General features: G+C 50.5%; 2 protein-coding genes across 6 annotated transcripts in view; one reads left to right on the forward strand and one right to left on the reverse strand.

The window, feature by feature from the left end:
• NOL8 (nucleolar protein 8) overlaps positions 1-13,834 on the reverse strand; it is a 34,070-nt gene extending 20,236 nt beyond the window's left edge. For 2 of the 4 annotated variants that reach the window (XM_029049905.2, XM_029049902.2), the window contains exons 1-6: positions 13,720-13,834; positions 12,053-12,165; positions 3,964-4,115; positions 2,495-2,557; positions 633-711; positions 243-390 (exon numbers count right to left, since the gene is read on the reverse strand). In XM_029049905.2, coding sequence (XP_028905738.1) covers positions 243-390; positions 633-711; positions 2,495-2,557; positions 3,964-4,102 — 429 coding nt within the window. In that variant the 5' untranslated portion in view covers positions 4,103-4,115; positions 12,053-12,165; positions 13,720-13,834. The remainder of the gene's footprint in view (positions 1-242; positions 391-632; positions 712-2,494; positions 2,558-3,963; positions 4,116-12,052; positions 12,166-13,719) is intronic. The other 2 variants (XM_029049903.2, XM_029049904.2) reach the window with 2 other exon arrangements.
• A 649-nt stretch (positions 13,835-14,483) lies between these two features.
• LOC103170973 (centromere protein P) overlaps positions 14,484-15,030 on the forward strand; it is a 267,419-nt gene continuing 266,872 nt past the window's right edge. Inside the window, exon 1 of one of the 2 annotated variants that reach the window (XM_039910098.1) lies at positions 14,484-14,705. The gene's annotated coding sequence lies outside the window, so the exon portion shown is untranslated. The remainder of the gene's footprint in view (positions 14,706-15,030) is intronic. The other variant, XM_029049913.2, reaches the window with a different exon arrangement.

The following is a 15,030-nucleotide window of genomic DNA, read 5'->3' on the forward strand; positions in this document are numbered from 1 at the left end:
TTGCCTCATTAGCTTTTGACTCCAGGAACTGAGACACAGCTCTCTACGCGGTACGTATTAAGATCTGCTCCCACATACTGTTCTCGAAACAAGAGACGATACCGAAGATGTTTTTCTCTTTAAGGAGCTGCTCAGTCCAGGAAGGTATCAAACAGGTTGGATTGGTGATGGGGGCTTCCAGACAAAAAATTAGTGTGGCACATTTCAGGACTAAAGCAGCTACTCTGACCACCCAGGCTCACCTTATTATCGGGTATTTCTGTCCCTGGCACCGCTTTCATATGAAAATCCACCACGCCAGCTTTTCTTAATGACTCCAATCGGTCTGCATGCTGAACCCTTAAGGGCTTTTCTTTCTTTACTTTTGCTTCTTGCCTCTCCTGGGCCAATCTGAAAGAAAGAAATTGATATTACCACCCATCATCAAATTAACTGGGGATCATTACCATTCCCTTCCTGGGAACAACAAATAACCTCCAAGCAGTGACCAGAGGTTTGACAACGTCGTTACCCCCAGCCGAGGGGACCTTGGAATGTCAAGAAAATCATTTCCAGCACCAAAATGGTTTTATACACACACACACATTCATTCTCACTCCCCCCGTCCCCCCTAACTCCCATTCAAATTTTACCTGTGCAAAAAACTTTCTTTTGCCAACTCAATTTGTAGCGTACCACCTTTCCACTTGGTTTTGTTTAAAAGCGACATGCCTACAAAGAAATACTCATTACCAAAGTACACAGAGAACATAACTGATTTCAACATTGAATAGTAGCCCTGATTATTTCAATAGAAGTATTTATTAGTATCGGTACTAGAACCCATTCAAATCCCAAATGACAGATAATAAGCACCAGTTTTCTAAACAAGACAGACTTTCAAAAAGCACCCCAAAGACTGGTTATGAAATGAACAGTTTACTTTCTAGAAAGTGCCTTGGAAGCTGCCAGAGAGATCTTTAATTTATTCTATACCTTGATTGGTTTTTCTAGGTTTTCTTGGATGTCTTGCTAACGTTATCCAGCACACTACCAGAGAACGGGATTTACTGGTCTTCGCTGGTTTACTGATTTACTGGTTCCTCTCCAAAACTTATCATAGTCAGAAGCTTCTCTCTCCCCACACCCACATCCCTCTTTCAAATATCCAGTCTTTAGGTTGAGCTCTAATTCTGCCTACCTGCTTTGGCCTACCTTTATGCTCTCCCCCATTTCTCTTCTCTATAATGTCTTACCCATCACCCATATGGGCTGGGACTGTCTCTATCTGTTACCGAATTGTACATTCCAAGCGCTTAGTACAGTGCTCTGCACATAGTAAGTGCTCAATAAATACTACTGAATGGAAGAACGGAGTGATCTTCACCCCTCAGTCCATATAGCAAGTAGTTAATTCTTGGGTTCAACTGTGAGCTCGTCGTGGGCAGGGAATACCTCTGTCTGCTCTTGCACTGTACTCTCCCGAGCGCTTAGTACAGTGCTTTGCACACAGAAAGCGCTCAACAAATACGACTGAATGAATGAACGCCCTCTAAGTCCTCTCACTTCTTCACAAATGATAAAATCTTGTTTTTCTTATAGTGCTTTTGATTTAGTCAAAGCATTTTCAAACAAATGACGACACTTTATCCACGCAACTTCCCCATGAGGTTCGGAGAGGGAGATGTCGGTATCTCCATTTCACAGATGATGAAGCTGAAGCCCAGAGAGGTTAAGTGACTTGCCCCAGGTCACACAGCAAGCCAGAGATCGGGGGGGCTAGAACCCATATCCCCTGACTTCCCATCCCACGCTCTTTCCACCAGAAACACTTGCCCTGAGCCACTTTAAAAACTCTCTGAGGACAGCTAGGAAGATATGCCGTAAGCTCCTTAACAGCAGGGATCGTGTCTACCAACTGCACTGTATTCTCCCAAAGTGCTCAGTACAGTGCTTGGTAGAGTTCTTGCACTAAGCACACTATAGCGTTTAGTACAGAGCACAAGGTGTCTGCTCAATAAATAACATTAATGAAATAGAGAAGCAGCGTGGCTCAGGGGAAAGAGCCCAGGCTTGGGAGTCAGAGGTCGTGGGTTCTAATCCCGGCTCCGCCGCTCGTCAGCCGTGGGCCTTTGGGCAAATCACTTCACTTCTCTGTGCCTCAGTTACCTCATCTGGAAAGTGGGGATGAAAACTGTGAGCCCCAAGTGGGACAACCAGATTACCTTGTATTCCCCCCACCCCCAGTGCTTAGAACAGTGCTTGGTACACGGTAAGCGCTTAAGAAATCCCATTATTACCATTGGTTGATTGACAACTGGGAAAATCTTAATGTTTTGGATATTCAAGAACTCCATATTTGCTTAGACACATATAACCGTTAAGTCTAAACACCATTTACTGGTCTTCTTCAAACTAACAAGTCGAGAAATTTTAAAATCTGATATCAGGTTATGTGCCATTGAAACTGCTAGCCCCAAAACTTGTGATGGCAAGAGAGACGAGGCAAACTTACATCTTTTAAATTCCAGGTCTGTTGTCTTGATGTTGACGTAAGCGAAGGTTTTCGTTGGGTTCCCTAGGCGTAAGCACACGGTTACGCTTTAATCTGTGTTCGAGTCAGGTAATTTTTTTGAAATACTGCAAACGTTCATTCCTTAAGGAACCTTACCAAACAAACACCCTCAGGAAAAAAAGGACTTTGTTGAATTCATTCCTGCGTGTGGTTTCCAAAAATGCTACTGTAAGCCTTGAAATGATCAGGAACCCCACGTGGGCCAGGGACTGGGCCCAACCTGGTTTTCTTGTATCTAACCTAGTGCTTAGTACAGTGCTTGACACATAGTAAGCGCTTAACAAGTACCACGGTGATTATCATTAGGTCCTGAGATGTCACCAGCATCCCAATGGTTCAACAGTCCAGAATCCCAGCCATGCCCACACGACAATGTTTCTGCTATGAGAAGTAATGAAATGACATCAGTTTTCAGAAAAGTCAACTTCCATAAACTAAATAATTGCTTCTCTCGGGCAAAGATCAAGTGGGGATGAGCGAGGTTGCACTAGCCTTTCAAAAAACCTTTTGTAAACCTTTTAAAAAACAGGTAATAAGATACCGACCTATTACTAGACAGGTAGGAGCTGAGTGGACTGGCTAGAGGAGACCCGGGACCTATTTCCACCTGTGCTAACAACTGGGCACTCAGGGCAGTAATGTAACCCAGTCCCGTTTCTGTTTCGGACGTAGGGCTTCCCTGTCAGTAACACTTGTCGCCTCCACGCTCAGGTCAACTTTTTAGAACTCCATCCCATGCCAGAGTTGCTGGCATTACTGAAAACAATTTGAGGTTTCATCTATTTCACTGCCCCGCTAACGCTAACCTGCTCACTGTGTCTCGATCTTGCTCACGTCCTGCCTCCGGCCTGGAACGCCCTCCCTCTTCAGATCTGACGATTACTCTCTCCTCGCCCCTCAGAGCCTTGTTGAAGACACATCTCCTCCAAGAGGCCTCCCCTGACTAAGCCCCTCCTTTCCTCTTCACCCACTCCCTTCTGCGTTGTCCCGACTTGCTCCCTTTGTTTATCCCCCCTCCCAGCACTTATGCACACAGCTGTCATTTATTTATTTCTAGTAACAATAATAATAATAATGATGATATTTGGTACTATTATTATGTCATAATAATGTAATGATGGCAACTATGTGCCAGGCACAGTACTAAGCGCTGGGGTTGATACAAGCAAAACTAGAAATGTCTGTCTCTCCGCCTCTAGACCGTGAGCTCATTGTGGGCAGGGAACGTGACTGTTTATTGTGGTGTTGTACTCTCCCAAGTGCTTAGTACAGTGCTCTGCACATAGTAGATAAATACGACCCATTCATTCAATACGATGACTGAATGAATGAATCTGTTATCTATAATGCCTGGGCCCAGTCCCAAAATCCCATTAGATTTCTAATTGGCAGAGGAAGCAGAATTTTACCTTGATCGTCTTTCCGTGTGATCATCTCCACATCGCTCACATCCCCAAACCTGGAGAACTGATGCTGCAGGTCTGCCTGGGAGATGGTTTGGCTGAGGCCTCCCACATAGAGGCGCTTGGTTGCTTTCTCTGTCTCCATAGGAGAACGCGATCTGTAAGGGGAGAACGGAACCTAAGTTGTATCACTTCCGAAATAGAAAAACCACTTCCCTAAATTGATTTTACCTATTTCAATCGCTCAGTTGGAGTTATTGAGTGCATTCTGTGCGCGGAGCCCTGTACTCCGCACTTGGGAGAGTATCACGTAACAGGGTTGGTAGACATGTTCCCTGCCCACAGGGCGCTTACGGTCTAGAGGGGGAGACGTTAGACATTAAAATGAATTATGGCTATGTACATAAGTGATGGGGGCGGGGAGGGGGGTGTGGGGTGTGAATAAAGGGTACAAATCCAAGAGCAAGGACAGCACAGAAGGGAGAGAGAGTATGGGAAATAAGGGCTTCGTCGGGGAAGGCCTCTTGGAGGAGAGGTGATTTTAACAAGGCTTTGAAGGTGGGGAGAGTGAACATCTGTTGGATATGAAGGGGGAGGGAGCTCCGGGCCAGAGGCAGGACGTGGGCGAGGGGTCGGCGGCGAGCCGGTCGAGATCGAGGTACGGTGCGTAGGTTGGCGTTAGAGGAGCAAAGTGAATGTGCTGGGTTGGAGTAGGAGGTGAGGTGGGGGGGGGGGGGGATAACTGAGGGCTTTAAAGTCAATGATAAGGAGTTTCTGTTTGATGTGGAGGTGGATGGGCTGGAGGTTCCTGAGAAGCGGAGAAATAAGGACTGAACTGTTTCGTAGAAAAACGATCCTGGGAGCGGAGCGAAGTCTGCCCTGGAGCGGGGAGAGGCAGGAGGCCGGGAGGTCGGCAAGGAGGCCGATGCAGTAATCGAGGCACGATAGGATAAGCGCTGGAATCAAAACGGGAGCAGTTCGGATCAAGAGGAAAGGGTGGATTTCAGCGATGTCGTGAAGGTTGAACCAACAGAATTCAGCGTCAGATTGAATATGCGGGTTGAATGAGAGCGATGAGTGGAGAATAATGCCAAGGTCACGGGCTCGGGAGACAAGGGAGGGTGGTGGTGCGGTCTACAGAGATGGGGAAGACAGGGTTTGGGTTAGAAGATGAGGAGTTCCCCTTTGAACGTGTTAAGTTTGAGATGTCAGCGGGACATCTAAGTAGAGATGTCCTGAAGGCAGGAGGAAATGTCAGCCTGCAGACAAGGAGAAAGAACAGGGCTGGAGATGTAGATTGGGGAATCACCCACTCAGAGATGGTAGTTGAGGCCAATGTAGCCAATGTGGTCTCCAAGGGAGTGGGTGTAGATGGAGAATAGAAAGGGACCCAGAACTGAGTCTTGAAGGAATCTCCGTTAAGTGGTGGCAAGTAGAGGAGGAGCCCCTGAAAGAGACTGAGAATGAGCGGCCAGAGAGGTAGGCGGAGAACCGGGAGAGGACAGTGTCATTGAAGCCAAGACCGGATGCCGTTTCTAGAACGGGGTGGTCCGCGGACTCGAGGGGGTCGAGAAGGATCAGGATGGAGTAGAGGCCGTCGATTTGGCAAGAGAGAGATCACTGGTGATCTTAGAGAGGGCGGTTTCTGTGGAGTGAAAGGGGGCGGAAACCAGACCGGAGGTGGGGTCAAAGAGAGAATCGGAAGAGAGGAAATGGAGGCAGCGGGTGTAGACGACGAGCACAAGGAGTTTGGAGAAGAATGGCAGAAAGGTGATGGGGCGATAACTGGAGGGATCCTTGGGGCAAGGAAGGGTTTTGGGGTGGTTTTTTTTGGATAGGGGACACACGAGCCTGTCTGAAAGCAGTGGGAAAGGAGCCATGGGAACGGCCGAAGACAGCGGTCAGGGAGGGGGTAAGTGTTTTTACGGCACGAAAGGATGGGCTCAGAAGCACAGGTGGAGAGGGTAGATTTTGAGAGGAGGCGGGAGATCTCTTGAGATAAGCTAGGAAAGACGAAGAGTCGAAGAAGGGGCAGGCGGAGAGAGGGACTGGAGAGGAGGAGGGAAGATTCTGGGGAGATCACACCTGCCAGTTTTGAGTTTATCAACAGTACGTGGCCTGGTCATTAGAGGCTAGGGATGGGGAGGAGGGCAGGTGGTTTGAGGAGGGAGATAAGCATCACTTTAGAGCAGCTGAGTTCGGAGCAACATATTAAATGTTTGGGGAAGCACAACAGAAATAAAACACATATCCTCCGTTCTCAAGGTGTTTACAGACAATCAATGGTATTTATCGAGCACTAGGTGCAAAGCCCCATACTAAGCGCTCGGGAGAGTACAACAGATTTAGCAAATACATTCCCTTACCCACAACAAGCTTTCGGGCTACAGTCTAGAGAACTGTCAGTTTACAGTCTAATTTGGAAGACAGATAGACAAAAGTTACTTCCATAGAGTGGGAGCAGGAGGAAGAACAACGATGAAGCTCATAGTGGGAATATGCCAGGATGAACTATTCGAGTAAATATTTGAATATCCGTAATCGTCTAAGTGGCGAGGATGGGTACGAGAGCCTAAGTACCAGGGTGCGGGGGAGAGGGCTGTTGAGCTGATGTGACTTGGGAGTGCTGGGAATGGAAATTCATTGGTGAAGGCTTCCTAGAGGAGATGGGATTTTAGGTGGACTTTGAGGATGGAAAGAATTATGGTCTGGCAAATTTGGAAAGGAAGTCCCAGGCTGAGGGAAAAGTGCGAAAGAAGAGTCGGAGGTAGGAGAATCAAGAGCACCGTACAATTAGCAGGACAGCCTGGGAGGACCAGAGAGTGTGAATTGAAGAGAATTAAGAGCCAACATGTAAGATGAAGAACGCTAGTGAAGAACCTCGGGGTTATCGTACCCGTCCTCGCCACTTACACCATTACGGATAGTCACATATTTACTCGAATAGTTCACCCTGGCATATCCCCATGACAAGCTTCATCCTTGTTCTTCCCCCTGCTCCCACGATTTGGAAGTATCTTTTGTCTATCTGTCTTCCCTATTAGACAGTCTGACAGTCCTCCAGACGGTAGACCGTAAGCTTGTTGTGGGAATTTGTTTAACGGGGAGGGATACAGGCGGGCTTTTGAAGAGTGGAGAGAGGTTCCGGGCGATGTTTCACGAACACGCAGCAGGCGGCAGCGGGCCGCGCGGTATAGCTGAAGTGACGTGACAAGATCTTGGAGCTGGGGGAGACGGGGGCGTGATGTCCGGGCAGAGAGGCAAGGGTAGATCCTCAAAATGGGGTTAGAAGCAGAACCAGCAGGATTTAGTAGCGGCAGCATTTACTGAGCACCCACCCGGTGAGCTGTGCTGGGTACTTGGGAAGTACAGAATAAATAACCGAGCACCATGCAATCCCCGCCCACGTGAGAGGCGAAAGACAGCGAGGAGTCGAGGCTGACTCCAGGGTTGTGGGCTTCTGCGACCGGAAGGAGGGTGGTTATTAGCAGGAGTGGATTTAGACGGAAAGTGGAGTCGAGTTCTGGCTTTGGTCCTCTTCATTTCACTGAAACCGCCCTCTCCCGGGTCACCAGTGACCGCCCATCTTGCCTCCAGGGCATTTCTCCAGGGATAGCCTGCAGACACTTCAAGCCCAGTGAACTTCTCATCTTCCCTCCACCCGACTTTCCCATCGACGTAGACCACACCACCACGCTTACGGTCTCCGAAGCCAGAGACCCGAGTATCATCTTTGACTTGATCGTCTTTCGACTGCCATATCCCGTCGGTATTTCCTCCCCGAGATTTCCTGGAGCCGCTCCTTCCTCTCTATCCGTAACTGCCGCCGCACTGGTCCAGGCACTCGTCCTATCCCAGCTGGACAAGTGCATCCTGGATCAGCCTCTTTGCCGATCCCCCTGCCTCCATCTCTTCCCTCTCCAATCACTTATCGAGCGCTTACTACAGAGCACGGGCTTGGGAGTGGGAGGTGATGGGCTCTAATCCCAGGTCCGCCACTTGTCAGCTGTGTGACTGTGGGCAAGTCACTTCTCTGTGCCTCAGTTCCCTCATCTGTAAAATGGGGATTAAGACTGTGAGCCCCACGTGGGGCGACCTGATTACCTTGTATCTACCCCAGTGCTTAGAACAGTGCTTGGCACATAGTAAGCGCTTAACAAATGTCATCATCATCATTATTATTATGTGAAGAGCACTGTACTCTTCGTTCAACCGTATTTATTGAGCGCTTACTGTGCGCCAAGCACTGTACTAAACACTTGGGAGAGTGCAATATAGCAGAATTAGCAGACCTGTTCCCTGCCCATAATGAGCTGACAGTCTAGTTACAGAGACAGACATCAGTGTGGATGAATACTTAGTTTATAATATACAATATATTTTAAAGAGACGTACATAAGTGCTGTGAGATCGGGGATGGGGCAAATATCAAACGTCCAAAGGTCACGCAGCCAAGTGCAGAGACGACGCAGGAGGGAGAACGAGCCAGGGAAAAGGCGGCTTGATCAGGGAAGGCCTCTCGGAGGTGGGACGATCTCCATAATGGTTTGAAGGTGGAGAGAGCGGTGGTCTGCCATATATGGAGGGAGAGGGGATTCCAGGCTGGGAGGAGGACGTGGGGAAGGAGTCGGCGGCGGGGTAGACGGGATCGGGGCACGGGTAGTAAGCCGGCGCTAGAGGAGCAGAGCGTGCGGGCTGGGCTGTGGTAGGCGATCAATGAAATGAGGTAGGATGGGACACGACGATCGAGTGCTCTGAAGCCAACGGTAAGGAGTTTCCGTCTCACGCGGAGGCGGACGGACGGACACCGGAGGGTCTTGAGGAGCGGGGGGACACGGACCGAACTTTCTGTCGATCGATGATCCGCGCAACAGAGTGAAGTGCGGACTGGGGGAGCGGCAGGTGGCCGGAAGGTCCGCGAGGAGGCGGACACGTCAACGCGGGATGGGATACGTGCTTGGATCAGCACGGTAGCAGTTCGGATGGAGAGGAGAGGGTGGATTTTAGCAACGTCGTGAAGGTAGAACTGACAGGATTTGGGGAGAGACTGAATACGCTTTGCATTGTATCCAGGGTTCTGGTCCAAAGTGGGGGATTTTAAGAAGTCCCCGGAGGGACTTTGGATCTGTGCTCTTTGAGTCTTTGGAATTCGCCCCACCCTCAGCCCTACAGCTCCTTATGGGCGTACCTATAAATTATTCATTGAATATTCACTCGATAGTATTTATTGAGCGCTTACTATGTGCACGGCACTGGACTGAGCACTTGGAATGGACAATTGGGCAAAGAGTCTGGGCTTGGGAGTCAGAGTCCATGGGTTCGAATCCCGGCTCTGCCACTTGGCAGCTGTGTGACTGTGGGCAAGTCACTTAACTTCTCTGTGCCTCAGTTCCCTCATCTGCAAAATGGGGATTAACCGTGAGCCTCACGTGGGACTACCTGATTATCCTGTATCTACCCCAGCGCTTAGAACAGTGCTCTGCACATAGTAAGTGCTTAACAAATACCAACATTATTATCCCTGCCCAGTGACGGGCTCAGTGTCTAATCGGGGTGACTCCGGACAGAAACCAGACAACTTAAGGAAGATAAATAGAATCGAGGGGATGGACACCTCATTAACAAAATAAATAGGGTAATAAAATATATATACAAATGAGCGATGCAGGAGTACCACTGCTATATCTTTCTCCCCCTCTAGACCGTAAGCTCATTATCGGCAGGGAATGTATCCGTTTATTATATTGTACTCTCCCAAGCGCTCAGTGTTGTGCTCTGCACACAGTAAGTACTCAATAAATACGGTTGAATGAATGAACAAATACCCCTGATCGATTGGGTGTGGCTCAGTGGAAAGAGCCCGGGTTGGGGACTCAGAGGTCATGGGTTCAAATCCCAGCGCCGCCGCTTGTCAGCTGGGTGACTCTGGGCAAGTCACTTCACTTCTCTGTGCCTCAGTTCCCTCAACTGGAAAATGGGGATGAAGACTGTGAGCTCCACGTGGGACAACCTGATGACCTTGCATCCTCGCCAGCGCTTAGAACAGTGCTTTGCACATAGTAAGCGCTTAACAAATGCCATCATCATCATTATTATTATTATATGCGGGTGGAATGAGAGATGAGTCACCGAGACAATGCCAAGGTTACTTGGGGCTACTGCCCAGATGATCTTCAATGTCATCCTGCACACGCCTCCCCACCTGAAAACTTCCAACGGCTGTCCATTCCCCTCCACATCAAGTCAAAGCTCCTGAACCCGCACTCGGAGATGCTCCATCTGCTCTCTCTCCCCCCTACTTATGTTGGTATTACCACCAACCCTATTTATATATAAACCTAGGGTAATAATTACCAACATTATTATTATTTGTTAAGCGCTTATTATGTGCAGAGCACTGTTCTAAGCACTGGGGTAGATACAGGGTCATCAGGTTGTCCCACGAGAGGCTCACAGTTAATCCCCATTTTCCAGATGAGGGAACTGAGGCACGGAGAAGTGAAGTGACTTGCCCACAGTCACACAGCCGACAAGTGGCAGAGCCGGGATTCGAACCCACGAACTCTGACTCCCAAGCCCGGGCTCTAACCATTAAAGTAGTGCGCTGCACAGAGTAGATACCAATCGATACTACCGACCGACGATTTTAGACCCCGGCACCTCACCCATGTCCTGCCTCTGGCCTGGAACTCCCTCCCGCTTCACATCCGACAGACCATCGCACCTCCCACCTTCAAAGCCTTATTAAAATCGCATTTCCTCCAAGAGGTCTTCCCCGACTAAGCCCTCATTTTCCCTACTCCCTCTCCCTTCCGCGTCACCCTCGCACTTGGATCTGTATGCTTTACCCACCCCACCTTCAGCTCCGTATGACTTATGTACACATCCATAATTTAATGTCTCTCTCCTCCAGATCATAAACTCCTCGTGGGCGGGGAACGCATCTACCAACTCGATTGTATCGTACTCCCAGATGCTTAGTACAGGGCTCCGCACTGAATACGTGCTCAATAAATATGACCGACTGATGTGCCAGATTTCGAGCGGATGAAAACTGCAGCTCAAATACTAAACTACCCCACTTATGTTCCCCCTCACCCCCCCCGACCCCGTCCACCAAGCCCTGTTCCAAACTCACTCTCCCACTGACTGGATTACAACATTCTGTGCCTTAACTCATTCATTCATTCAAGAGTATTTATTGAGCGCTTACTATGTGCAGAGCACTGGACTAAGCGCTTGGAATGGACAATTCGGCAACAGATAGAGACCATCCCCGCCCGATGACGGGCTCACGGTCTAAACGGGAGAGACAGACGGCAGAGCAAAACGGAACAAAACAACACATCATCACCAAGATATATAGAATCAAGGAGATACACACCTCATTAACAAAATAAATAGGGTAATAAATAATATAGACAAATGAGCACAGTGCTGAGGGGAAGGGGGAAAAGCAGAGGGTGGGAGGGGAAGGGGAGCAGAGGGAAAGGGGGGGCTCAGTCTGGGAAGGCCTCTTGGAGGAGGTGAGCTCTCAACAGGGCTTTGACGAGGGGAAGAGGGCTAGTTTGGTAGACGTGAGGAGGGAGGGCGTTCCAAGACAGCGGGAGGACGTGGGGCCAGGGGTCGACGGCGGGATGGGTGCGAACGGGGGACGGAGGAGCGGAGCGTGCGGGGTGGGCGGTAGAAGGAGAGAAGGGAGGTGAGGTAGGAGGGGGCGAGGTGATGGAGAGCTTTGAAGCCAAGAGCGAGGAGTTTTTGTTTCGTGCGGAGGTCGATAGGCAACCGCTGGAGGTTTTTGAGGAGGGGAGCGACAGGCCCAGAGCGCTTCTGCAGGAAGATGAGCCGGGCAGCGGAATGAGGAATAGACTGGAGCAGGGAGAAACAGGAAGAGGGGAGATCTGAGAGGAGGCCGACACAATAATCCAGTCGGGATATTATGAGAGCCTTAACCTATTCTCACAGCAAGAGGGTAGGTTCATCAACCTACAGTGTTATCCCTGCTTGCTTTAAAGGAATTCAATCCGGTCAACTCTCACTCACGCACACTACCGGAGGAGAGAAATGGGCAGGGATATTTCAAAACCAATAATACCTTACGGCGAGCTTACTTGAACCCCAGCTGGGATGTTGGTGAGGCGTGTCCGTGGTATGTAGGTTGGCAGCTCTAGATCAGTAGAGCCTCGAGGAGACACTTGCAACCTGCGGCTGTCGCGAGCGTAAGGAGGAGGAGAGAAGACAAAACGGGAAGATTTCAGAAATCTGCTCGTGGAGAATTACGAATTAACTGTAAGCAAAACTGGCGGCTTCCCTCGACTCGGCCCGTCATTCCCTCCATTCACACGTCCTAGACCCCGGACGATCCCCGTTACTCGATCAGCGTGGCTTAGCGGAACGAGCCCGGGCTTGACAGTCAGAGGTCCTGGGTTCTAATCCCGTCTCCGCCACTTAGCTGTGTGACTTCGGGCAAGTCACTTCACTGGGCCTCGGTGACCTCATCTGTAAAATGGGGATGGAGACCGTGAGGCCCACGTGGGGCGACCTGATTACCTTGTATCTACCCCAGCGCTTAGAATAGCGCTTGGCACAAAGTAAGCGCTTAATAGTAATAATAACGATGGCATTTGTTAAACGCTTACTAAGTGCCAAGCACTGTACTCAGCGCTGGGGTGGATACAATCAAATCGGATTGGACACAGTCCCTGTCTCACGTGGGGCTCACAGTGTCAATCCCCATTTTACAGATGAGGGAACTGAGGCCCAGAGAAGTGAAGTGACTCGCCTGAGGTCACCCGGCAGACAAGTGGCAGAGCCGGAATTGGAACCCATGAACCTCCTGACTCCCAGGCCCGGGCTCTATCATGCTGTCATTATTATTATTATTATCATTATCATCATCATTCCAAGCGGTCCTCCTCAGTCAGTACCACGGCACATCTCTCAGCAAGCAGAGTGGCTCAGAGGCAGGAGCCCGGGCTTGAGAGTCGGAGGTCGTGGGTTCTAATCCCGGCTCTGCCGCTGGTCAGCTGTTTGACTTTGAGGAGATCACTTGCCTTCTCTGGGCCTCAGGGACCTCCTCTGGAAAATGGGGATTAAAGCTGTGCACCCCACGTGGGACAGCCTGATCATCTTGCCCCCCCCAGCGCTTAGAACAGTGCTTGGCACATAGTAAGCGCTTAACAAACACCATTATCATCATCTCTCCCTTTCCCCAGCCCCCTCAAGGCCAACGTCACGACCTTCTTAGAGCATCCGGGCGGTGGAAGCGGAACCCGAGCCGGGCCCCAGCCCGGTACCCGGGTCCAGTGGAGGCCGCACAGAAGCAGCGTGGCTCAGTGGAAAGAGCCCGGGCTTGGGAGTCCGAGGGCATGGGTTCGAATCCCGGCTCTGCCACTGGTCAGCTGGGTGACTGTGGGCGAATCACTTCACTTCTCTGGGCCTCAGTTCCCTCATCCGTAAAAATGAGGATGAAGCCTGTGAGCCTCACGTGGGCCAACCTGATGACCCCGTATCTCCCCCAGCGCTTATCACAGTGCTCGGCACATAGTAAGCGCTTAACAAACACCAACATTATTATAATTACCCTGTATCTCCCCCAGCGCTGAGAACAGTGCTCGGCACATAGTAAGCGCTTAATACCAACATTTTTATTATTACCCTGTATCTCCCCCAGCGCTTAGAACAGCGCTCTGCACATAGTAAGCGCTTAACAAATACCGATATGCTTATCATTATCGATGGGCTAATGTCCCGTCCCCTCACCTGAAACGGCAGAGGCCCCGACAACCTCATCACGTGGCTCCAACACTGCGCACAGCTTTTCCTCCTCCCCCGCCCCTCAACTTTTTCGGCCTCCGTCTTCGAGTTCCGGGCCCACATCCCCCCCCTTACGACCCTCTCTTCCCCTTCCAAGAAAGCCCGGCCACACCCTCCCCGCCCTTAATTCCCGGTGGTTTCTGCCCTTTCCCCCCGCCCCGCGCCGCGTTTAACCGACCGAGCAAACGTTTCCTCCCTTCTCGGCGTTCCCGCCCGGGGGAAGGGAAAGCAAGTGGCGCTCCATCCTCACGTGCTGGGAGAGGGACGGGCTTAGGGCGGGACAGAAAGTACGTGAAAAGCGCTGTGCATATTTGTCTGTATTATTACTCTATTTATTTTGTTAATGATGTGTATCTATCTACGATTCTATTTACCTTGATGATATTTACGCCAGGCTACTTGTTTTGTTTTATCGTCTGTCTCCCCCGTTTAGACTGTGAGCCCGTCGTTGGGCAGGGACGGTCTCTATCTGTTGCCGAATTGTACATTCCAAGCGCTTAGTGCAGTGCTCTGCACATAGAAAGCGCTCAATGAATACGATCGAGTCCCGCTTAAATGCCGCCACCCGATCCCCCCCCAAACCGAATTATTTAGCTTTCTGGCCGCCTTCCGAGCATGCGCAGTCCTGCCAACTTCGCTTTGGATCGGGATCCCTTCCGCGTCCCGGAGCGAACCACTTCCCACACGGGGGGGATCGTTTTGTATTAGTAATTATCATTACGGGAACGGATCCTCTCCCGGGGACGGGTTAGACGGTTATGCCGTTGACGGAATCTGAGCGTTAGAGCAGAGTCAGGATTGACTCAATGTACTCCGGGTGCTTCGAGTTCGGGGAGCAGCGGCCAACTCTTCCCCCCCGTCGGAATGGTCCCGGCCGGCGGGAGGTTTGAAAAGGCGACGGGGCGGGAGAGGCGCCGGGAGTGGAGGGAGAGGTGAGCGGGCGTTTGTTCTCGCCGGGATCAGGGTAAAAATCATAATTATGGTGTTTGTTAAGCGCTTACTACGCGCCCAGCACTGCAGGAGGCGTGGCAGCGAGCGGGTCTTCATTGGGACTCAGAGGTCGTGGGTTCTAATCCCGCCACCCGTCAGCTGTAGGACTGCGGGCAAGTCACTTCCCTTCCCCGTGCCTCAGTTCCCTCTTCCGTAAAATGGGGATGAAGACTATGAGCCCCACGTGGGACCACCTGATGATAATAATAATGTTGATATTTAAGCGCTTACTCTGTGCCGAGCACCGTTCTAAGCGCTGGGGGAGAT

The sequence above is a fragment of the Ornithorhynchus anatinus genome, chromosome X1 (assembly GCF_004115215.2).
Source record: "Ornithorhynchus anatinus isolate Pmale09 chromosome X1, mOrnAna1.pri.v4, whole genome shotgun sequence".
NCBI classification, from domain to species: domain Eukaryota; kingdom Metazoa; phylum Chordata; class Mammalia; order Monotremata; family Ornithorhynchidae; genus Ornithorhynchus; species Ornithorhynchus anatinus.